The sequence below is a fragment of the Eptesicus fuscus genome, chromosome 8 (assembly GCF_027574615.1).
Source record: "Eptesicus fuscus isolate TK198812 chromosome 8, DD_ASM_mEF_20220401, whole genome shotgun sequence".
Taxonomy (NCBI): domain Eukaryota; kingdom Metazoa; phylum Chordata; class Mammalia; order Chiroptera; family Vespertilionidae; genus Eptesicus; species Eptesicus fuscus.
This window is the reverse complement of record NC_072480.1, coordinates 44,355,499-44,381,722: the sequence shown is the minus strand read 5'-3', so window position 1 is coordinate 44,381,722 and position 26,224 is coordinate 44,355,499. Positions and strand designations below refer to the sequence as shown.

The following is a 26,224-nucleotide window of genomic DNA, read 5'->3' as shown; positions in this document are numbered from 1 at the left end:
TGGGATGGAGAAATGTTGAACTACTGAAAGGTTTCTTCAGTAGAAAGTCAATCAACTCCAAGAACAAGTGAACCCCCAGGTCATCTCTACCCATCCCCCTTACATTCCACTTTTAACTCTCACGCCGATGTTCGCAGATGTTCGTTCTCTCTCTCTCTCTCTCTCTCTCTCTCTCTCTCTCTCTCTCTCTCTCTCTCTCTCTTTTCCTCCTTCCCTCTCCCTCTCCCTCCCTCTCTCTCTCTAAAATCAATGGAGACATATCCTCAGATGAGGGTTAAAAAAAAAAAAGAAAGAATAATTGCCTTTATTAAGCACTTTATAGTAATTATATTGACTATTCAACATTAGCTCCTTCAATCCACACAATGATCTAATGATTTACAGATTAGGAAACTGGAACTCTAAAGCTTAAGAAACTTCCCCAAGGTCACGAAACTATTAAGACTTGATGTGATTCAGACTTTCCATAGACTAAGCTCTATAGACTAAGACCTGGATTTAGTATTAGTGCAGTCACGCTTTCAGCATTAATGTATTTTTTAAATAATTTACTTAATCCTGAAAAATAGTTGTCTCTGTAATATCCTGAAATAAGCCCTGAATATTCTTTCAAAGTGTTGGCTCAAAACCTGTCTATGGCAACAATAATTTGTTTAAATTTGTCTCCAAAAGACAATGGCACACAAGCTCCCCATTACCACCCTTTCTGGCAAATTTTAGATATGCGTTCCACTATCTTGCACATATAACCCATTATGGGATTCCCCAGATGGAAAATTGCCAAAGCTCTTTTAAAAAGACATCTAAGTAAATGAAATCAATCACAATAATTTCCATACTGAGAGAACCACAAAGTATAGAATTCCTGTACGTAACCACTGCTAAGCTTTTATGAGTACAGTTTCTGTATAGTACCCTTCAACTATAAACAAATAGATAATAAATTAAGCACAAACAAGATTAAATATGAAGAGCTTTGGGTTAGTTTCCTGAAGGCATATTTTCTTACCTTAAAAAAAACTATTATCTATGCTTGTGAATATTAAAATAGATTTGAAGTGCCTAGCATATGAATACTTATTTCCTTGCACATGAAAGTTCTCTGTAAAGCATAAGATAATATAAATTATTGTCAGTTATCATTACACCAATTCCTCAGGTGTAGTTTATATAAAATGTGCTCTGTGTGTGTATAGTACATATTGTCAAAGTATTGCACACCAAACTAAGGTTTTCACATTATGTAATCTGAAGGTTCATGGGCAATATGAATTTAGAGTACGGTTTCTTGATCTTGGCAATACTGTCATTTTGAACCTTATAATTTTTTGTTGTGGGGATTATCCTGTGCATTGCAGGATGGAAAGCAGCATTCCTGCCCTGACCCACTAGATACCAGCAGCACTCTCCCCACCTGAGCAAGTCATGATACACAGAATATCCAGACATTGCAAATTTCCCCCGGGTTGGGGTTAGGGGAAGGGATGCCCATAGTTGAGACTCATGTATTAGAGATATAAGAATTTAACTCCCCTTAATCAAATAAAGCATATTCAAGGTTCCCATGTACCCAACAATAGCTAAAAAGGTCATTTAATGACTATAATCTAGAAAAAGATATCAAATACATGAGAGCAAAGCAAACAGCCAAGCAATTACTACACACCTGAGAAGTTAATGAAAAACATATTATCAGATCCAACGGCAAGACCTCGCCCAGTACCTGAAGTGAAATTGACATTCAGTAAATATATACTAAATGCTGAACGAATTATAACTTGGTATAGCTAGGAGCTCAGTATTCTCATTACCTTGGTGCATGCAAGCCCGCATGTCTCTCACACTTCAGAAGCTAAGAAATGGTGCACGGAACTTCATTTTTTCCATTACAGCTATACTGCAATATATCCCTTATAGAATCTGACCAATTCCGATGCCCCTCCAATTAGACCTTATCAAGCCATTATCTAAAATTTATAATTTTAGGTTCCATGTTCATGTACTCCAGAATGGTTAAGAACATTCTTTAGCCGAAACCGGTTTGGCTCAGTGGATAGAGCGTCGGTCTGTGGACTGAAAGGTCCCAGGTTCGATTCCGGTCAAGGGCATGTACATTGGTTGCGGGCACATCCCCGGTAGGGGGTGTGCAGGAGGCATCTGGTCGATATTTCTAGCTCTCTATCCCTCTCCCTTCCTCTCTGTAAAAAATCAATAAAATATATTTTTTAAAAAAGAACATTCTTTAAAATACATCTGTATATAAAATATATGGTATATGGATAATTCATGTTGTACTACCATAGATTTTTAGTTTAGAACAATGCCATTTCTATTTTTTTATACCTGCTCACAATATTGATAATTTATTGAATGTTCTGCTAGGCTGAATAATGAGCATCCCCCACCCCCAAAATGTTCATATGTCCTAATCCCTGGAATTTTCTAATGTTACCTTATGTGGCAAAAGAAACTTTGCCGATGTGATTAAGTTAAGGATCTTGTGATGAGGATACGACCTAGATTAGCAAGGTGGGCTCTATATGTAATTACAAGCGTCCTTATTAGGAAGAGGAAGAGGGAGACTTAACTACTCTACACAAAGTGATGTGACCACAGAGGCAGAGATTCCAGTGATGCCACCAGGGGCCCAGGGATGCCAGCTGCCTCTAGAAGGGAAAAGGCAACAAAGGTTGCCTCTAGAAGGTTCCTTCTCCCTCTGGGGCCTCAAGAAGGAAACAGCCCTGCTGACACCTTGAATTTAGCCCCTTAAGACTCATTTTAGACATGTGACCTCCAGGACTGTAAGACAACAAATCCATGTTGTTTTAAGTCACTACCAACAACTTACGGTAATTTGTTACAGTGGCAACCGGAAACTAATAGAAGCACTATATCAGCATTGCATGACACATCTCACATGAAGCTTAACTTCACCTCCAACACAGCTCTATATTTAGTGGTGTCCCCATTTTACAAATGAGACACCAGAACTGAACGAGAAGAAGCAATCTTCTAGAAGCTACCTTTCTTATAGTTATAATTTAAACCCAAATCTATGTCACTTAAAAGCTTATTCATAGCAAGATGAATGTTTGGCTAAAAGAGCACACCCACTGCTTATTCTCCATTTTAACCTTCATCCAGAGCCAGCAACCTGCATATAATTTGTGCTAACTCAATGCAAAGCTGAAATTTGTCACTAAATTCTCATGTGAAATTATTTAAATCCAAGTTTTTATAAATCCAATAAGTTTTTAAAAATCCACAAAGATAGCAACTTTCCCATAGCAGAATTACAAATATGTAAGCAGTACAGGTGACATTAAAAAAGGAATGAGATAATGAAAACTTTTTCTTTCTTTATGAATATGTGAATAATTTCTCAAACCTCCCAAGATTAATAAAACCAAAACCAATCTATCTCATGAGTAGAAATAAATGAAGTCTGCAGAATTGGCTAATTACTTAAGAAAGATAAAATATTAAATTACAAAGAAATAATGCTAATCTTATAATTTGCATAAAGCTACCTATCTTTCATTAGAAAGTCAACACCATGCATTATATACAATTTTCCATTTACATATATACTACCTTTGATAGATTTACCATTTCCTACTTGGCCTTCCATATAACACTGGAAATTTCGAATGTTATCAAAAATATCACCAATCACCTTGTATAAACCTTTGAGAAAAAATGCACATGCTTCAAAGGAATAATATAATTGGCTTCCAAATTCAAATACACACACACACACACACACACACACACACACACACACACTAGAGGCCCGGTGCAAGAAAATTCATGCACTTGGGGGGGGGGGGCAGCTCAACCCGGCCTGTGCCCTTTTGCAGTCCAGGACCCCTCAGGGGATATCCACCTGCTGGATTAGGCCCGCTCCCCTGGGGATCAGGCCTACACTGGCAGTTAGACATTCCTCTGGCAGCCTGGGAGCCCGCAGGGAGCAGGCCTAAGCTGCATTCAGACATCCTTAGCGCTGCTGAGGAGGTGGGAGAGGCTCCCGCCACTGCCGCAGCTGTCAGCCCAGCTTATGGCTGAGCAGAGCTCCCCCTGTGGGAGCGCACTGATCACCAGGAGGCAGCTCCTGCATTGAGCATCTGCCCCCTGGTGGTCAGTGCACATCATAGTGACCGATCATTCCAGGTCATTCAGCCATTAGGCTCAATTTGCTTATTACCCTTTTATTATATAGGATATTCCCACCTTTCAATTAATATACATTCAATACACATTCAATCTGGACATTCTTCAGACTCCCTTACATTTATTGCCATCAATTTCAATTTTCCAATTTCATTTATGAATAGCTTTTTGAAACTTCTGAGATTAATGAATCTAATGAGTTTTTTTCCTCTCTCCCCACTTCATCATATTTAGTCCAAACCAAACTCAACTAATACTTCCCAGACAACTTTTCTCAGGTAGGCCCTTTACATTCCAACTATGAATATCCCAGTTGAAAATTTAAAATTTGGTAAGTCCTTAAGTGCAGGCATCATCTAATCTCCAAGCCTGTTCACCCTTCCGTATGCTCTGCCCTGGTGCAGGGCCTCAAGTCTCAAGGCCAGAAAGCTACTTCCGCTCCCTCAAACTCTCACTTGCCCACCAACCAAATCCTATCAATTTTAGCTCTTAAGTATCTCTTAAATTCACCTCTTCTTTCTCAGAGGTAATTCATTTCCTTTCTTCAGTCTTTCCCCACACCTCGGCCTCCTAATTCCCTCCACAGAGATGCCTCAAGAACCTTTCTAAAATGGAATCCTCTCCTTATCTCCTCCCTTAAAATCCTGACTTCTATGGCACTTATTTCCTTTGAGGAAAGTCCACAATGTGGCATTCACATTCATCATCTGACCACTCTTAGGTACCTCATTTCTTGACCTGCCCCAGCATAAACCCAAAACTCTTTCCCTAAAACTCTGTCAACAGCCCTGTTCTCTCCCATGTCCACATAAGGGACATAGGAGGTTTTCTCTTCCCAGAAGGCTCTTAACTGTTCTCTCCCTCTTTTGTACTGTTTCATCCTTTCATATTAAGCTAACCAGTCTCTGAAGCCTTCCTGTCCTCGAGGCCTCTCCCATATGAGCCCCTGGGTAACTCAGACTGCTTTAAAGCATCCCACTATATTATAGTGCATCATGATTATCTTCCCAGCCGCTCCCCCTAGACTGAGAACTATACAAATTCAGAGATAGAATGCGTTTATCTCTGGCTCAGTACTTAAAGTATAGGCACTAAAATACTACTGGAAAGAATGTACAGATTAATCTTCAGCCCCTTCTCTTTAAATATCTAACCCAGCAAGTGTCCAGAATCATTTTAAGGAGCCATTTTGACCATGTCTTTTACTCCCTTTTGTTGCCATTACATTACAGGGCTCCCCAGGTTTTAACCTTTAATTTAACTGTAGTTATATCACCCATTTCCATCTTTCAGGATTTCCCACTACATCCCATCCTATTCTGACTTCAGTCAAGCACAACAGGACCTGTTTACTCTCACTTCAGGGCCAAATGTGCCAGTCCTTGAACCTAAAATGCCCAGAATCTATCACACATTTAACTCTCAAATGTCAATTTCCAGGAAATTCCCACATGACAACAGCATGTAGCTGAAACACCACCCTTTTAGAGACCCAATAACTCAACAAAATATGGAGCCGCACCATTACTCATCCACATGTGTCCATTACTGATGTCTCACCACCTCCAAAGGAACTTGGAGACTAATCTCATTTTCTTTTCTCAAACACTATTCATAAACTGGAGATTTTGTTGAAAATCTATGTAAGCGGAAGTAAAAATATTCTTAGGATAATAAATTTCTTTTTGAGTTGGTCCCACTGATTTATCTCCTACTAGAATATAGGTTCTCAAACCATGGTTCCCAGATCAGCAGCATCCACAGTACCTTAGAACTTGTTAGGAATGAAAATTCTCAGGCTCTACTCCATACCTACTGAATCAGCAACTCCAGAGTTTGTGGTCCAGTAATATCATCTCAGTGCACCTTCCAGGTGATTCTGATGCATGCTAATGATTGAGAGTCACTGAAATATACCAAAGTTAAAATGGCGTCTTAAGGGAAACTACAGCTTCAACTAGTGGAACTGCTTCTTTGACAAAGGAAGTTAAACTGAAACATAATTCCTCTAGCCTTGCCCAATTAGAATCTAAAACAAATAATAAAAAGCACAAAGAAACTCAAAGTTAAGCAAAAGCCTGAAACTAATGCCAATGATTTTCAAGTGTTGACTAAAAAAACCTCAATGTGCTTCATTGTACTTGGGCATAATTAAGAGAGCACCACACACAAATGCACTCCACTTGCTGTCCCTGCACCCTTAGGATGTCTTGGTCCAGAGATCTAAAGGACGGGAAAGGTCACTGAGTTCATTACTTAACACTACACCAGCACCAGCTCTCCACGGGATCCCGTAGAGAACACCTAACAAAAACAAACATGCATGAAGTCCACAGAACAAAATGTTTCAAGAGCACAAAAGTGACTTCTTCTATAAGTTTTCTGAAAAGTCAACCACTGCCAGCTTTAAAGGAATGCTCTTCAAAATGTTAAGTTAATTTTGTGGCAGTCATCTTACAATTTCCTCATATCATGAAACCCTGTTTTAGGTCTTTGAAGAAGGATAATTCATGAGAAACCAAGCCTGGACATATTTTGGAATTACCTAATCTCTAATTTGTTTGGCCCAGTTAAAAAGAAAACCTGAATTAAGTAACATTGGACTAATTTGTCTGAATGTGGTGAGAGATTAAATGACCGTGAATATAAGGCCACCTTATTAGAAAATTCTAAACACAAAATTAAAATCCAAAATTGCTTCCATAAAAATAGTTGTGTATAAATAGAATTATAAGGCACCCCTAGCAAACATTAGCACAGACCACCTTGTTGAAAACAAGTACAAGTCATGGATAAAGGAAAAAGTGCACCGGCTGCACAAATTACCATTGGTAAACTTCTTTATATACTGGAATGTGAAATAATGTGAAGATATTCTGGTCTGAGTAACACAGGTAGTTGCCTTTGAATTTAAATCTTGCCCTTATTTTATTCAAGCTACTAAATCTGAAATAGAGTGATAAATTACATGTAGAGTAGCCATATTGTAGATGTCACTTATTGAAATAAGAAATGAGGTTAAGCCAAGCCAGAGTGGCTCAGTGGTTGAGCGTCAAACTATGAACCAGGAGGTCACAGTTCAATTCCCAGTCAGGGCATATTCCCAAGTTTTCGGGCTCGATCCCCAGTGTGGAATGTGCAGGAGGAGAAGGAGCAGGTGGCAGCCAATCAATGATTCCCTCTCATCATTGCTGTTTCCATCTCTCTCTCCCTCTCTCAAATCAGTAAGAAAATATTTTTTAAAAAAGAAATGAGGTTAAATCTGGTAAAATGAAATATTAACCTCATTTCAGTCTTTTGTTGTTCTGGTTGAGCCGGCAGTGAGATACGGTGGAAAAAACTACACCCAGCTCAGTGGGTGGCCTCGCAATAGCCACCTGACCTCCGCTGGACCATTTATCTGCTTTTGTTAAAGGACTACATGGGATGAGAGTCTTTTTAGTACCTTTCAGCTCTAATGTTCTGATCTTTACAACTTATAAAGGAGTATTCCCTAAAAGTATGTTTCTCAAATTAAATATTCCCACTACAATTTTAAGATTGATATAAAAGGCAACAGTTTTATGAGTCTCCCTAGAAAGCCTCTCTGGTTAAGTACCAATAAAACAGTCAGCAGTCACATCAACTTAACACATGACTAGGCATTCCGAACTCATATAAATAATGTTCCCATGTATTACTTGATTATCATTGTGGGGTGATATGCTCCAGAGTTGAAGGCTGACAACTTTTTGAATATAGTATTTACCTCCTCATATAAGGTATCAGAAATTAGTAAGTTATTAAAGTCATTCCCTAAAACAATTCTCAAACAAAAAATAAATTTTCAAATGATGTAACCCCAAATTTCTTCTTGGAATACAAGAAAGAGATCAAACACCAGAATATATACATAAGAATGGTAAGAATGTCCTTTCCACCACAAAACTGAATCCCCAATGCCTAGAACAGTGCTAGGCACACAGGAGCTCAAGAAATGTTTGTTAAACTCATTCATTTGTCCATCCACTTATTTATTCACTTATTGAATCAAGTCCCTACTGACACACATGCCCTAAAATACTGTCGTTTGCCAACCTTGATGGATAGAAGTAGAAGCAATTTTTGGTTATAAAATTGTGTCAAGCTGAATCAGGTGTTGTTTTGCAGTCCATAGCTTTGTTTTTAGTGTTATTTGGGAGTAGGGTTTGCAGGGCTGGTGGAAAAACAGAGAGATAAATACATTTTGTTGGAAGCAATGTGCCTAAAATAGTCTGTTCTGTGGGGAGCTGTATGTGTTCTTGTCTGAATACTTGTTTACAAAAGATGCAGAATTTAGACTTAAAGATGACAACAAGGGAGAAAAGCAAGCAACAACTCCTACTTGTGCTGTAGGAAAATGTACAAAGCAAAACAGTGGGGTTGGTCATGGCCAACAGTGGCTAGAGCTGTAGATACCACACAGTGGCATTTACGATTTAAGGACCCCAAAGCGAGGACATGCAATGATGTCGGATTCTCTAAACTGATCTGAACACTCAGCTGGGTCCAGAGGACAAGCCCATGGTGTTTCCCTTGAAGGGGCGACATTCCCGCTACTAGTTATTCCAAAGCTTCATAGCAGCTTCTAAGGGAGGGAATCAGTCCTAACATTTCCAGAGGGCACTAGAGGAAACAGAATTTGAACTTCAACAAAAAGAGAGAATTTTCATCTCACTTTAAAAGAAGGAAAAAAAGATAATGTTCCAAGCTATGCTCATCAAGACAGTAAGCAGTACTGGCTGAATGGAACAGAGCAGTCAGAAATAGATGAATGCTTACATGGACAACAGGGGGGGGGGGGGGGGGGGGAAGGAGGGGGAAAGAGGAGGGGCTGGGGAGAGAAAGGGGAGGGGGAGGGGAGGCAGTCCTTAGCCACCTAATTCTCTCTCCACCCTCACTTTCTCTGAGCTGGGCTTCATTTTCCTACACAAGTCTATTACCGCTTCACAGATGACTCGCCCATGTAGTACCCAGACACAATTTCTGAGTAAATACATTGACCACTCCTACATTTTCATTTGAATGCCCACTGCCATGTCCAACCCACTGTATTAAAGCCTCATCCCCATCTTGACCCCCGTCAGTGGTCTTTCCTGCTTCTGCTAGTGGCACAAGCTCAGAAGCTGACTCTTCTTGCTCCTTCACTCTAATCAACCCCCATCCTGTCATCCTGTCGTACTTCAAGCATCTTTGGCATTTCTCCTCATTTACAGTTTCCCTGTTTTCAGCAGTTGGCTTCCTTATCCAAACACCCAGGAACTGCTACAATTTCCTAACGTCTCTCGAGCCCCCAAGCTAATTCTCATTCAGTCCACTTTATGTACTATCCATTACCCCCATCTTTCTAAATCTCTACTTTTAACATTATTACTTCCTGCTCAAAAGCTTTTGGTGATAATCCCACTACCTGTGAGATAGTGTTTAAACTCCCAGCCAGGATACTCAAGGTACCACTCAAGCTGGTCCCATCTTACCTGTCCATCCTGCTGTCAAACTAGACAACAGACTCCTGCCTTACGTTTCCCCTCCACACACACACACAAAAAGTGTAGTCCTCAAGAGTGGCTACCTTATTGACTTGACTCACTGCTTTACATCTAGAAGGCTCTAAAATATGGGACCAGAACTCCTCACCTCTGTGCCTTTGGCTGTGCCAATCTTCTTGCACAGGTCTTCTGCTTCTCACTCAAATGCTGCTCAGCTTTTAGATCCACACTCAAGCCTTACATCTTCCCCAATCCCTTTGTTTGTTAAACCCTCACTCCTGTGTGTGATCGCTATTGTGTGTTTTCTATAGATCAAGTAACTTTATTTACAAAATACTGGAAATACATGTTTTTACTTTAGTTTATGATCACTATTGTTTATTGCTTAAATCCTTGTAGCTCATAGTGTGGTCCTCCCTGGCATGACCTGGAGGCTTGCTGGAAATACACAATCCCAGCCCTGCCCAGACCTGATGAATGTGCATCTCCATTTGAACCAGATCCCAAGGAGCTTTACGTGTACATTGATGTTTGAGAAACACTTGTTTAAAGTATTGTAACTCTCAAAGTTTGGGTAATCTCTCGCCCATAGTTTCTAAAAATGACAAAATCCTCTGTATCTCCAGAACTTAACATTCTACACAACCAGCTTCATGGAACTCATGTCTGACAGATACACATTACCGTGTTAAAGAATTCCTTCATCCAATCTTGTTATCTTTCATTAGGATATACTTAGAAGCTGAGTTTTATAACGAAAAGAACACTGGGCTTGGGGTCATAAGGGTTCCCACTTGCACTAAGCATGTGACCTTGAGCAAACCACTGAGCCTTTCAGCTTCCATCTCTGTAAATTCAGGCAACCACCCTATCTTCTAAAATGGTTATAATATTACACAAGGCAGTAAGCAAAGCATTCAAGTGTCATTTGCTTTCCACTCTTGTCCACTGCTACTCTCAAAAGCAATACTTTTCCCCTCCCTTTACATATTTAACAGCCCTAAAACAAGTGTGTTCTGTTATTGCATCTAAAAGAATTGTCCTTGTTTGTGTTCTTCCACTATGTTCCTATCTTGGGCTACTATTAGTTTCATGTGTCTTTGGTTCTCTAAACAACACATCCATAATTTTAATACATTTCTCTTCCTGGTAATGAAAGGCAACCATTTCTGATGGTCTACATTTAACCACTACCAGGAAATAATTTCTAATGACTTGGTAAGAGAAGACATGATCACTCCATTCATTGTAAGTCTTGGTAAAGAAATTCTTAAAGTGTTTCTGTGCTTGAGTCATTTCTTGGACTTTGCTTTTCTGAGTCACTATCAGATGTGCAGTGAAAGAGGAGTTTCATCTTACTGGAATTAGACGGTGCTATTTATTGTTACACTTGATGCTCTGTGCTTACCACCTGTTTCAAACCCTCCAATGGCTACACTGATTGCAGAACTTTGCACCATGTACTGAATTAATTTTTATTGTTTAATACACTATGTAACATGGCTACAACTTACCTTTTTGCTTATAGTTTGGGCTTCAAACAAGATTTCAACGTAGCATTAAGTCATTGTATGGAATTTAATATACAATGACCTCAATTGTAACAAAAATAATAACCCATTTTATATTTTTTGAATAAGTACTTATTCCCAGCCAATGACGTTTTGAGAGAATCATGGTTTAGTTTGGTTTTAACAATATTAAGTAAAACAGAGAATCAAAAGCTGGGAAATAAGAAATTATTCTATATAAAATATATTTACCAGTTATAATTTTTATTGTTAATCCTCACCCGATAATATTTTTTCCACTGATTTTGTTTTTTTTAGAAAGAATAAAAAGGAGAGGGAGAGACAGAGAAAGAGAAACATCAATGTGACAGAGACACATCGATTGGTTGCCTTCCACACACACCCAGGGACTGAGCCTGCAATCGAGGTATGTGCCCTTTGACCAGAATTGAACCCAACAGGGTCTGCAGGCCAACACTCTAACCCCTGAGCCAAACTGGCTAGGGCACCAGTTCTATTTTTAAAGATAGGTTCCACGCCAATGCTATATAGTGCAAAGTGTGGTGGTATGATTCTGGGCAATTTAGATTAGGACGGTTTGCAATAGTTGTCCTCTAACAGGAATGCTCCATTAGCATGGCAAATATAATTGAACAGTTATAAATATCTGCACGACAGTCATAAGACCTATCAAGGCATATGTACACACTGCAATAAAGTTCAAATACTGCACTCTGTTATTTCTCAACTAGCCAGTGTTAAAAGACCACACATGTAGCCTATTTCTATTCTGAGGCACACATGTGTTCATTTAACATTCCTAAAATTAGGAGGTCTTGGAATCACTGATCTTAGATTTGGAGGAATATTGTATGTTCATTTATAGTTACTTAGTTCACAGAGTAGGAAACACATTTTAAAATCATAATGCAAAGATATTTGCCATGTATCAAATGAGGTAATATTAATATAATCACATCTATTTGGGTATAGCTGGCCTGATTTAAAAGCAACTCATGACAATTTCATTTGCATAGCACTAGAAAGAATTTCAGCCAATTTTTTTTTAAAGTTTGCTTAAGTCTCTTTGACAATACAGTGGAAGGAGTCCCAGCTTTGTAGGCTAAGCCCCACCCACCCAAATTAAAATCCTAGCTCCATTACTCACCCAAGATTATATAAGGTAAGTTACTCTTCTGACTCTTTTCATTTCAAGTATCTGCAGCAAAATGGAACTAACATGGCTGGGCTGTGACTAAGTTAGAAATAACTCCTGTAAAACACCTGGCAGTGCCTGCCAGCTCTCACATCCAGGTTGTCCAAACCTGATGGGACAGCAGTGACAGGAATCCCTCTGACACACTCGGGCACCCAGTCCAGTGATTTTCCCACCTCGCTGCTATTCATCGCTCCAGCACTTCCTTAGAGCTGTGAACTAGAAATCATCACGATGCTCCTTGAAACAGAAAACATTACAACTCCAGAAAGCTTTTCATCGTCTCACTTTTGGTGACAGGAAAGAAGGAGGTCTTGTTTCCCTTCTACCCACCCAGGATTCAGGATCTATACCTGGTAAATATTAAATACCCAATGATTCCATTGATAAGCCACAAGGTAAAAGGTCTACAGGTGCCTGGCCAGCGTAGTCAGTGGTTGAGCGTCGATCCATGTACCAGGAGGTCAAGGTTCCATTCCCAGACAGGGCACATGCCCAGACTCCAGGCTCAATCCCCAGTGGGGGGCATGCAGGAAGCAGCCGATCAATGATTCCCTCTCATCATTGATGTTTCTATCTCCCTCCCTCTCCCTTCATCTCTCTGAAATCAAATTTTTTTTTAAAAAAAAAAAAAATTTTTTTAAAAGGTCTTCAGGTGAGATGACTCAATACCCCTAAGTTAGCTTCACATGCCCACCCCACCCCCGCCGTCAGGACTGTGCTGCTTCTGTCTGCCCTAGGAGCAGTCATTTCTGGTCCCAGCAGCCCAAGGTTTACATCAATAGATGTCAGTCTTTAATTAAAAAGATTTTTATCCTGCCTCTTTCTTGTAAGTAGAATGAAAGGAGAATGGAAATTGTGAGAAAGCACACAGAGCTCTATTTCTTAATAATCTGGGAAAGGCATGCTCTGGACACCCACACTTAATTATCATATTATTCCTATTTACCCTCCAAGTCACAGACCAAACCCCTTTGGTGCAATGAATTCTTCACCAAAATAACCAAGGATCCAAGGTCTCTTCAGATTGGTGCCTAATAACAAAATTCTTTGAGGCCTTACACAAATTTTCACATATGTTCTTCTTTAATGTGTGTGCTCTCTATTGGACAATATTTTGAAGGTGAATATACACTACTACACACAAAATAAAGCACGAGATAATAACTACCTGGCAGAGATTTTTCCCTTCTCAATGTTAAGCCAAAAGAAGTTCTAGTAACGTCAGCCAAAATGTTTACCTAGATACACTAACTGTTTTACTCCTTTCCTGCCTCCGAAAGTGGGAGATTATTCCATCTCAGTAAATTGAAAAGAAAAAATGCAGAACAAAAGCTTTTCCAAAAAAATCTAGCAGCCATCATTATTATGATAATGTAATGGAATAGTGAAATGCGTTAACTTAATATTTATTTAGGGATTTCTCCCCCAAATTGCTCAAAGCCCAGAGCAAACCCTTGTTAAGTTGATAGCGGTTACTGTAAACAGAGCTTAATTCAAAGCAGCTGCTTCGCCCAGCTGACTAGATCCCCCACTTTTTCCTTTTTTAACTTATGAAAAACCGGCTAACCTGAAGTTCGTTCAAAGCATGTTTTTAATCTACTCCCTTTTAATGGAATTTTATAACACTATCACTTACATTTAAGAATAACATTACAGCGGGTTATTTATATGGCAAATTTACTTTTTATGTGTCCCTAAAATTAATGGTCTTTCACTAACACTATTGGAACATGTTTTCCTGGGCTTACTGTGCATATTTTGTGCCTAAAGCAATGGTACTAAGCGTTTCAGAAGAAAAAGTGATGACACAGCACCCCACCCACCCGGTTCAGGAGGGATACTCAGAAAGGTACGTCTCTCTGAGGAGGGAGACTAAGTCCATCAGCAGCCAGTTGCACCTTGGATGCTGCTCACCAAGACAGGGATTATACCAAGGCAATTACCCCCAAAACAGAGCTACTTCATTAACCCAACGTTTTAAAAATAAGCAATAAATAGTGGATAAAAAACTTTTACATAGTCTATTTAAACATCTGATAGGCTCTACTTTTTCAAGGGAAAAAAATCAAATTATAATGCTATATCAAATCACATTAACCTAAGTATACTACCTAGTTTGACATTTTTTTTCATTATAGACAAGTACTACTGAAATCAAAGAACAAGCAAGCCTTGGACCTCACAAACAGTGCCTATTGCTATTTATGACTTTTTAGTGCCCTGGGTAAAAACCACGGATGTTGATAGTATTATCTAAAAGACATTTTTATGTCATTCGTGTAGTAGTCTTTTGATGGACAAAATAGATGGGGACACCCAGAAGGAGCAGCTAAGTCTTCTGCCCAGAAATCATGGCGGCAATGCACACTGGAGGTCAGTCAGGGAAGATTATGAACACTTATTCCAAAAAGAATAATTCATAAGCCCTGCAAAAGCCTTTTAGAGAAGAGCGTGTGCTCTTGCCTACCTGAAGGATATATATAGCCTCCTCATGACTGAAGTGACAGGAGGAAAATGGGATAATAAAATACACACCAAAAAACCGAGTGAAGTCTTAAAGATTTGGGTTTGTTGTAGACTGATTGGTTGTGGTTTCATAAAAGTGTTTTGGGGTTTTGTTTGTTTGTTGTGTTCTCTTTTTTAAGTTTGGAAAGAAACGGATCCAAATCAAATTAAAATATTTATAATTCAGAAAATACACAACATATTGAGGTCTCAAAAAAAACCTGTATTGGTTCTACATATACATGGGCAAGAGCAAAGAACCTAAATGTCTATTCTCTGTTTTCCTGCTTTGCTAGGCTAACAAAAGAGGTAAATTGCAAAAGGCTGAGTAAACATAAAAATGTCAGAAAAATGTATCTGTTTTAATATCTGCTCCCAATTAAATGGAGAGAAGTTTAAATGGCCTAAATTCCCCTAAAAATAAAGAGCCTATAGTTAATCATCATAATTTAAGTATCCAGAGGCCAGATTCTTTTCTTACATGTTCTTCTATGGGGGATACATCTTTATAAGGCCAAGAAGAGAAAGCCAGTCCTAGCTGGTTTGGCTCAGTGGATAGAGTATCAGGCCTGCAGACTAAAGGGTCCCAGGTTCGATTCCGGTCAAGGGCACATGCCTGGGTTGCGGGCTTGATCCCCACTGGGGGACGTGCAGGAGGCAGCCAATCAATGATTCTCACTCATCATTGCTGTTTCTATCTCTCTTTCCCTCTCCTTCCTCTCTGAAATCAATAAGGATATATTAAAAAAGAGAAAGCCAAATTATGAAAATGATCAGAATGACAATTCAAATCATTTATTGAGCACTACTATATGCCTAGTAGTAAACACTTCACATACCTCTCTTTGTGTGGTCACTACAACATCCGTGTGAGGCAGGGATATACCCCAGAAGGTATTATTTGCGAAGCTCCGAGAGAGCAGCAACTACAGCTTTGTTCACTGAGAAGCAAAGTGATCACAGGGAGGAGAACATCCTTTCTTAGTCTCTCAGCCACCACAGGACTGAATGGGATGGGAGATGTAAACCCATGTTCACGGACACCTAAAACCCCTGCTCTCATCCAAGATGCTTATCTGCTTATGACGACTGATGCATATCAACTAAACTCCAACCAAACTCCTTGTTCCATCTTGGGGAGTACACAAACAGTTCAAATGAATGCTTGAGAAATCTGCTCAGTCCTACTCTTTTTAAAAAATCCTCACCTGAGGACATGCTTATTGATTTTAGAGAAGGGGGAGGGGGAGAAAGAGCATCAATATGAGAGAAAAATATCCATCAGTTGCCTCCCACATGCGCCCCAGCCAGGGAGGGAACCTGCAACCTAGGTATGTGCCTGACCTGGAATCAAAGTTGCAACCTTTTGGTGTGGAGGATGATGCTCCAACCAACTGAGCCACAATGACTAGGGCACTTAAAATGGCTTTTATCATGACAAAGTCAAAGGTAATTTGTGGCTTTTTTTTTTTTTTTTTGCGGAGGGAGGGGGGGGGGATGTGCAGAGGGGCTTTGATGTTTAATGCTAGGCTAAAGTAAGAGGTACCAAGGCAGGTATCTTGACTTTGGAAGGAACGAGGCTTACTGTAAACTTGTTGGTAAATTTCATTAACCTTTTGCACTCGGATGTCGAGTGTGACTCGACACGGTTAGCATTAGAATAAAGGAATCGAGAAAAAAGCAAGCGAGTGCAAAGGGTTAAATTCTAATGTTTCCTCATTAAGAAGTCACCTCTTTTATAAGTTCCTGCTGTTAAAATTTTCTATTCCTTGTCCTTGAGTTTCTACATGATACTTCAACTACCTATATAACCACCATATTTTTCCACCCAAAAGTCTTAAACATGCGTGTAAATTAATTTCACAAAATGAAAAGTGATTGGTGATGATATGAAAACATTAAAATGTTTCTAGCCCTGGCCGGTGTGGCTCAGCTGGTTGGAGCATCCTCCCATACAGCAAAAAGTGGCAGGTTCGATTCCGGTCAGGGTGTGTGTGGGAGGCAATGGATCTCTCTCTCTCTCTCTCTCTCTCTCTCTCTCTCTCTCTCTCTCTCGTGACACATGTGCTCTCTCTCTAAAAATCAATTTAAAAAAGAATCAAATGTTTCTAAAACTTCATATATGCATGAAATATCCCTCAAATGTCAAACACTATTAGTATTTACCATTTGCATATCAACACAAAGATTAAAATGTGCACCATTTGAGAAGCGCATGGTCCAAAGTTCCAATTTTATTTATTACTCACACACTGAGAGCAGACACACATTCTTTCAGATTGTGTAAATTTTAGATTATGTTGCAGTCTGCCCGCCCTATCATTATTCCGAAATGATAAGGGAAAGGCAACCAAAACCAAAAGTTCAATGACTGGTTTGCCAGATCTGCTTTCCAATTGTGAAAGATGAGAATAGAAAGGAAGGCTTGGCAAAGGAAAATCAGTGCTCATGTTCAAAGCCTATTTTAAAACCTCCAGGAAATCTTTGTAAAGAAAATATAATTTTCAAATACACATTTAACACTTAAAGTGTCAGGGACTAAGGAGATCAAGGGAATGATGTACTGTCCTTGTTCTCGGCTAGTTTCGAGCCTAGGGAAGAATTAGGTGTAGATGAAACAGTGAGTGCTCTGAAGTCCAGAGGAGAAACCAATGTCACTTTCAATGGAAAGTGTTCCCTGATTAGAAAGTTGAAATGCTTGTTCAACTCCATGTTCCCAGAGAACCTGTGCATTTATCTTAACACAATGTATTCTAACTGTGAATTTATGGGGACATTTCCTCAGTTATAATGGAAAGCTCACCAAAGGCAGGACCCCATCTTATGTATGTCTGTGTAAGTATATGCCACAGAGAAGACGCTGAATCAATGCTCATATGACAAATAAGTGAACAATTTCTCTGAAACCCAAATCCCCCCCTTCGGCATTAAGTGCCATTTACTACTCTGTATCTCTGGAAATAGATGTGAGGACACATACCTCACACGTATACCCTCACACAGTCAACTACATCAGACCAGAATACAGCATGACACTCGGAAAAACAATGCTTAACACCTCTAATCACTGGTGAAGCTGTCATTTTCGAAAATGACTGACTGGACTACAGATATTATAGTGCACGTATTATTAAAACTTTGAGTAATTCAACATAGGCAGCCCTATAGGTGATAACTAGAAAGTCAAGAATCCCTACAGGAAATCTGAAAGACAGAAGAATCTCTTCACAACAAAAATACCTCTCTCTTCGGTTTAACCCTTTTTGAAGGACGTTGCTATAAAACAAATGCTCTCTGGTCAGGAGAAACAAACTCTAAATTCTCCCATGAACTGACTCATAACAACTCTAAATCAGATGAGCCACCAGGTGAGACCCTTTGGAGCAATAAATACAAATCGGGTTTCTTGTGAAGGTCAAGACCCCGGCCAGAAAAGTCCATAACGTGGAGAAAGTAGAGCTGAAGGAGAGCTGGTATCCAGAAACTTGTTTATCTGCCCAAGAAATAAATTAAGAACTAGAAATGGAGAGAAACAAATACCAGATAAAACTTTACTTATTCTATAGTTTGTCCCACCAACAGACCTGCCTCACTCCCACAACCTTTCTCTGAAGCTAAGCTGACTCTTAGATATTCCAACTTTGCAATTAAAGAACATTTAAAAACATGGCTTTACATCTGCACTGCTGGAGTTAAACAGCCTTTGGCAACCCAAAAGAGTTAACATTCCCCTTTCAGCACCTACCTAACACCAGAGGAGGACTGGGTGGGATAGAGATGTGTGTGGTGCAGCAAACTTCCTTTCTGTTTTACTCTCTCCCAATTGCTTGGTAGGAAGGGCACATTCTAAAATAGCAACATGAATCGACAGGTGGAAGTTCCCATGCTCAAGTTACAGATCCAAGTTTGGATACTATGAAGTTTGCTTTTTAAAAACAAACAAACAGATAAAGATGTCGAGAAGCTCCTTTGAAAGACATGAAAGAAAAAAAATGTAAAACTAGGTTTAAGTCAGAAAAAGGTAGAAATTACATCAGTCAAAGTAGCTACATTTTTACCTACACAAATAAAAATCTTAATCAATACACATAAACACATTCATATCTCAAGCCCGATTCGGCAGACTGCTAACCGTGTGCCATCTGGGAGCCCAATTCCTAAGAAATAACCTTACAGTACTGCCATAAAATCAAGCACCTTTTTGAGGCTTTAGAGAACAGTTAACAATCCTTAAAATACAATTTTGAGCCTCCTTCATTTTCACGAAGGCAATATGTTAACACTAGTTTTGTTTCCAATTACTATTCCTTTGGCAACCAGCATGTGTAAAAATAAAAAAAAGATTTTTCATTTCTGTACCCTCCATTTGATAAATAGATCTTTTTTAAAAACTCAGTCAATATCAACATTTAAAGTTACACTTTAAACCTAATATTAATACCCTAAATAATGAAAGAGTGTACTAGAAAAGAATTTTTCTTTGCATGACTGAAATATTGTGTTCAAAAACACTGCCATCCTGTAACTGCATAATGAACAGAATGTATCTAAGGAGTGCTAAAAACTGGATTGGAATGATAAGTAGGCAGAAAAAAACATGTTGAAAATATGTCAAATTCTCAGCTTAAAATGTTCAATATAATTGTTTAGAGCAATGGTTTAAGTACAGGACTAAGTTTATGAGTCAAGTTGCTGTACATAAAATCAAGACCTTTAATGTTCAGACATATGTAATACTTTCAACAATAAATAATTTTTTAAAAAATTGATGTTCAACGCTACCTTCCTGCCAACTTCCTCCCTCCAACACAGGACCTCTGGACTACTCTGTTGGGGTGCTTCTTACAACGTGCAATTGCTGTGTGCCTCTTCATGGCAAGCAGCACCACAGAGACCATGGCATGGCTACAGGAGCTCTCCGGTGCCTGTGCCTGGCACACTGGTCACCATGTTTGCTCTCAGGAGGCCTTCTGTAGAGACTGTGCAGGCACAGCCAAGTGGGAGTCACACCACCTCTTCTCTGGGGGTTGTGTTTGCTTCTGAGTTCAGTGTGAACACACAACATGGAGTATAATAATGATGCAGCTATTCACTAGTACAGAAGGTAAATGTCACTGGCCTCAGTAAACATCTGGATGTAAACATCTCAATAAACCACTAGGAACAGTTTAACTTCAATGTACCATTCACGGAGATGAAGTCACAAATTTATGTATTAGCCTTTTGGGAAGAAAAGTAGTAAAGATGGATTCTACCCATTAAAGTCAGAGATGTCAAAAGTAAAAGTACCAACTGACTTTTGGAATACATAAATCCCAAAGTAAATGCAATAATTCAAACATACTTGGAAAAAATTCAAACTACAACTTGCAAGAAGTAAAATAATCCATTTAGAAAGTTAGATCCCATATTACTATGCATATTTAAAGAAAATTATGTCACATATTAATATGTATAATTACAGAAAAATGAAGAATACTCCAGTTCGATTTGACTGGCACAACGTTGTTATTGCAAAATAAATTGTAAATCTCAAATTGCTGGAAAGTTAGGGTTTATGGTCAGGGTCTGGATTATCGACATTACTCACTAGCAAAGGATCTTGAAACTGATTGCTCCTGCTACTCATTTTCACCACACACAACGCTCCTAGGCTCCATGTGCCACTATGTTTCTAACACTCCTGTCCATTAACAACAACAACAAAGAAACCCTCCCATGTGCCAATGGGGAGAGTATAAACTGCTCTTTCCTCTCAGTATGTCACACAAATATGTATCTTAGATTGTACTTGCAGCAAGACCAACGGCAGGTCTATGAACTTGTTAATGCAGTCTTAGACACTGAGTTTTTATAGAGCATTTAAAATAATCAAATATTTTGCCACCTCTTTGCTAATTTTAATGTATACTGATGAGCAAGCTGATGCCAAAGTACTCACGTAACTGCACACAAATTATAGTAATCCTCCCCTTTTAGATGGGCAAACATACCAGCACACACACATATAAATTATTATATGTTAGTAAGTAAAAGGTTACATTTTAGGAAGACTGTCAATCAGTATCCTTCCTGCCCACATGGCTATCTTGCTGGCAGACTAGAAATAAGTAAGGAACTCCAAGTCTAAGTCAGGGTTTCTCAACCTTAGCGCCACTGATATTTGGGACCAGAAATTTTGTTATGGGGACTGCTCTATTCATTAAAGAACATTTGGTAGCATTCCTGACACACTGAATGCCAGTAGCACCCCCTCCCCAGCTACATCAGCCATAAGTATCTCCAGGTCTTGCCAAGGATCCCATGGGGGACAAAACTGCCCCGAGCTGAGAGCCATCGGTCTAACCAACTCCAAGTCCTTTCGTCTATAACAAGGACAGGGCAGGATTTGACCAACAGGAGACTCCACGTTCCATTCAAACAAAAACTAAAAAGAAATGCATTACTATTTAGTAAGCAATCATTTGCTTTCCTTTAAACCTGCTTCCTTTTTGTCAGAATGCTACCTCAGGGCGTAAGATCTGTGGCCAACATTGTTGAATAAGCCATCTGCCAAGTGTCTCCCAGCCCCCTGGTTCCATCTCAGCAGACCCGGGTGGACGCCTGTGCCGCTCCAGTCCCAACAAGACTGAGTGGTCAAAGGAACTGTTCTCCCTCAGGGGATCTCGCCAGTTCTCCTCGGCACACCTCAGTTTTATGGCCTTGTGGTTTCAACTGAAACAAGTTGTTCTGCATACTTCCTACTACAGCTGTAACTGTGACCTCTGGTTTCAGTTTGTCAGTAACTTCACTGATACCTGGGCCCAGATATGATTTTTCCCAAACACTTTAGACCCAACATTCCACGAGGCTCCAGGGCAAGATTTGCTCAGAGCACCCTTGGAACTAGGAGCCAACAAACATGTTTTGCCTAGTCCCCAGCCTACTCAAACAGCGGCTATCCAGTTTCAAAACAGTATGATTTTAAGGGGAAAAGACATTTGACAGCGACAGCTTAAGAAGAATTTCCAAGTCAAAAATTTCTTTGCCCATCAGATAGGTCTTATGAGAGAATGACGATTAGGAAAAATAAAACAAGTTTTTCCAACGTTACTGTTCAAGGAAATTAAACATGACCCCACATACTGCAGAAGTAAAAACACCATTCTGACACTGAAACTTAGGATCAATCAACTATTTCAATGAGTCAGAATTAATCAGAAATGCAGACCATTGCATCGATGCCATGCACATATCATTGCTCTGTAGCTTAGAAATGCATATTCAACAGAACTCAAAGCATATAGGTTCAAATGGCTTGTTCATTTAAAAATATGTATTGTTAGGCTCTGAAGAGATTAATCCTACCTCGGATTTTAGGTTATACTGCTAAAAGATATGTATATATAGGGTTATTTTTCTTTAGAAAAAAATGTTGTCCCCATTTAAGATTTTACAGTCAATTTTTTAATAATTATTGAAGCTACTACAACAGGGATATTAACCAAATAAACTAAATCTTTGTTTGAAATCATAGAAACTAATTTTTTTCATTTCTATTATTTCTATAGATAAATACTTTATTCTACTTTTCTTCCTTGGGGGAAAAATGCTTATTAGGTTTAAGAGCCATAATATAAAGAGGTAGTCATCATTACAAAATTAAACCATTTTCCTGTCATATTTATCTGGTAACAGAAATTTATTCTGATTCACTGAAAGCAAATTAGATTTATAGGGAAAGAAATCTCACAGAAGCTCAAAATCAGATTTCCCCAAATCATATGAACACATGAACACCTAAAACCCAACAGCATCACCTGCACACATTTTCACGGCCCCTCACTTTCACTTTCTCACCCATATTATTAAAACAGTTCATTTTTTAGAAACCAGCCACAATTAACAAGGTCATTAGCTTTGCTTGCTGGTCCTAGGCGCCTCTGCTTTATCACTGTCCCTCTCTCATGTTTATGTCAGCAGTTAGGTCTCAATTCCAAACATATAAAAACTATCTTTAAATAAGTATTTTTACTCTGCAAGTTCTTACATAACTTTTAAATTAGCTTTATAAGTATAACAAGTATCGTCACCATTAGCAACGGAACACCACCAGGTTGGACAAGCATTCAAATATAAACTGCCATTTCGGTTAGCAGAGAGATTTAAAATAAGACCATGATTTGTTATCGATTACAGAGAGCTTCCCAGTCTCAGTCCCTACGTTATTTTTTTAAGTAGCCTATTTTGGAAAGAGAACAGAGGAAGACAGAGAGAGAAACGATCTTTCAGTAACCAGGAACTCTCGGGAATTCTTTTCACTTAAGCCACAAAGCCCTAAGTTTAAAAAATATATAAGCAGCCAGTGAAACTTACTTGACAGTGACTCGATTTGATAAGTCCTGTAGATCCCCAGGATGGAAAAGCTGGGCTTCTTTCAATCCAATCTGTTCACAAGCTTTCAAAAAAACGTTTATATTATCCTGTGAAAAAAAAGTGGAAAGTGATTGCTTAGCCGAGAGCTCTGTCTCAGACAAAGGTTACAAAATTTTTATGATAAAAACTTCCAAGCTTCAAAGTCCAATTACAGCCAGCAAAAAAAAGGAGACAGCAAGACCGATGAATACATGTATTAAAAAAAAAAAATACACGGGCATGTATAGCCTTTCAGTCCTCCAGAGCATAAACGGTGGTGCTATCTCATGCCCCGGCATACGCCGTTTCTGTGATCTTTGTGACTGGCACGTTAAACATTACCTGTTACAGGACAAGTGCCTAGCCACTGAGCAGTAATCTACACTTTGATGTCAGCTCTGCTCTGCAAACAAACGCCCTCTTCCCAGCTTTGCACGACAAGCCTCACCTCTCCTCTTTAAAAATAACTCCAGCTACTGACATTCACCCACCCAGAAACTGTTGGCAGGGAGGAAATAAGAGGAGGAACGTTCTGTTTCTATGATTACAAATTACAGAAAGGCTGTGGAATACCACACCTGGAATCTGGGTTTGGTTGCTGAGCCGGCTCTTGACGGACAGGGAAACCATACTATAGGACCCGGGAGAAGCCTAGCTTTCATTGGCTAAATCACATAGCTTAGGTGTGGCACATTACTCAACGCCCTGCAACCTGCCTCAGGAACTGCCTCCAAAAAAAATAAAAATCTAGGCTGTCCTCATATCTAATTTCAAAGCCAAAACCATCCACTTACAAGCGAAGGCTTTCCATTTACATGAATTGCTACACAGTCACTGACTACAGTATATTCTATGCTCCAGCCGGCTGCATTTCAGAGACACGTATTTGGTGAGCAGAATTAGCATGAACTTTCTTCCACCTTTACTCTTCCTAAGGAAACCCTTCACAGGGTTGAACTTGTGGTGATCCCACGTGAACTCTTGACCTTCACTTTGTTAGGGTTCTCAGGCAAGAGAACAGCCTCCTCGCTTGCCGACACACGTCTGTCCACTTACACGTGCTGGCAACGCCATGTCTATGGTGTGAGCCTCAGAGCCTCCCTGAAACCTCACCTCCTTCCCTAACAGCCGGCCGAGACAAGTAGGGACAGAAGACAAGCTACACTTGAACAAGGGCCACTGCTCCTTTCCCGTGTTGAGAAGCTCATTCTCGGAGGGAAAAGAGGCAGGATGTTATGGCAAAGTGGGAGGGAATGATGAAGAGAGAAAGATGAAGGGACTAAATTGAATAGTTTGGATTCGTCAAGAGTGAGGGGATTTAGGGAAAGGGCAAGAAAATATATAGCAAGAGAAGAGCAATACTGGTTGCTAGGAAACTCAGGCACATTTTTTTTAAAAAAGGGCTTTGTAAAGTCTTTATTCTAGTGTACTATCAGTAAAAGGCAGTGTGAGCTACCTAGGTGAAAGCTCAAATCCATGATTCATTTTAAATAAGAGGTCAAAGATTAAAGGAATGTATATGTCAAAAGTTAAACAGCTCAATGAAAGGTGTTTTATATGACCCTATGTGGAAAAAAGGGAAATAACGTTTTGGCAAAATTACAGGGGGGGCAAAAGTGGCCATTTTGTTGGTAAGCTCACATAATTTCTAGAAACTATACTATTTGTAATTACCAAATGATTCAAATTCATGGTTCTATGATTGACCCTCAGACAAGCAGACAAGAGTAAGTGGTTTGGTATACCAGTACTCCAAATCCTATAGGATGCAAATCTCATACCCAACAAGGAAAATTAATCCATAAAAAGTCTTCCCACAAATTCAATTTGGTTCTGAAAATTTTAAATGTTATAAAACATTAAAACAAAGTTAAATTAAAAGTAAACCGCCCTAACCGGTTTGCTCAGTGGATAGAGCGTCGGCCTGCGGAGTCAAGGGTCCCAGGTTCGATTCCGGTCAAGGGCATGTACCTTGGTTGCGGGCACATCCCAGTAGGGAGTGTGCAGGAGGCAGCTGATCGATGTTTCTCTCTCATAGATGTTTCTAACTCTCTATCCCTCTCCCTTCCTCTCTGTAAAAAATGAATAAAAAATATTTTTTTAAAAAAGTAAACCTATTTAACTGACAGCCAAAATTATTCTTCACATATTTTATAGAAACATAATCACATTCATTCAGTTGACAAATATGTACAGGCTGATAAGGATAAAGCTACACATGCCTCAAAACCCATCCAAAGTATTTAGAAAGGAACCACTTAAAATATAACATGACTACACTTCATTGGAGACAAAGAAAAAATACAATTAACAGGAATAAATTCTAATTTTAAATAAAGCCTTTACAGTAAAAAGCAGAATCTTTTAAACAATTTGATGATGCTCAAGTTTAAAACAGACAAACTTCATAAACAAAAGTCACCCATGTCCTAGGCAGCAGGAACAGGTTGGACCAGAATCAGAATTGTAACTTAAATCATGCTTACTGGACTTGAGCCCATTGGTAATTTATTTTATGCGATTTCAGAGATACAAAATTATAACATTTTCATGTATGATGAAACATCAAGAAACCACACCCAGCTCAACATATTAAAAGGGAAGCATGTAGTCCTCATGTAATGGAATCATTTTCACTTGGAACTCGCAAAGACAAAAGTAAAAACAAAGGACAAACCTGAAACAAATCTTATCTCACTGGACAGGTAGCCAGGACTCCAAGTTAGCTCTGTCAGCAACCAACTATGTGGCTTCGGAAATATTAACCTTTCTGGCCCCGTTTTCCGAGTCTGTGATTAGTTTGTGAATCTGTAAACCGTTACCAAGGGCACACGCTTGTGTCTGCAAGGGCAGGGAAGCCCAGCCCCTCCTAGCCCAGCCCTCCACACAAATATTTCAGAGCCCAGCTTACATAAAAT

At 39.3% G+C, this 26,224-nt stretch overlaps 1 protein-coding gene across 9 annotated transcripts in view; it reads right to left on the bottom strand.

Moving 5' to 3' along the window:
• The window catches only part of LMO7 (LIM domain 7), a 214,675-nt gene that overhangs the window by 77,131 nt on the left and 111,320 nt on the right, over nt 1-26,224 (bottom strand). For 8 of the 9 annotated variants that reach the window (XM_054719856.1, XM_028149034.2, XM_054719855.1 and 5 more), the window contains one exon: nt 23,268-23,374. In XM_054719856.1, the coding sequence (XP_054575831.1) occupies nt 23,268-23,374 (107 nt within the window). Of the gene's footprint in view, nt 1-23,267; nt 23,375-23,884; nt 23,939-26,224 lie in introns of those variants that run through there. The other variant, XM_028149044.2, reaches the window with a different exon arrangement.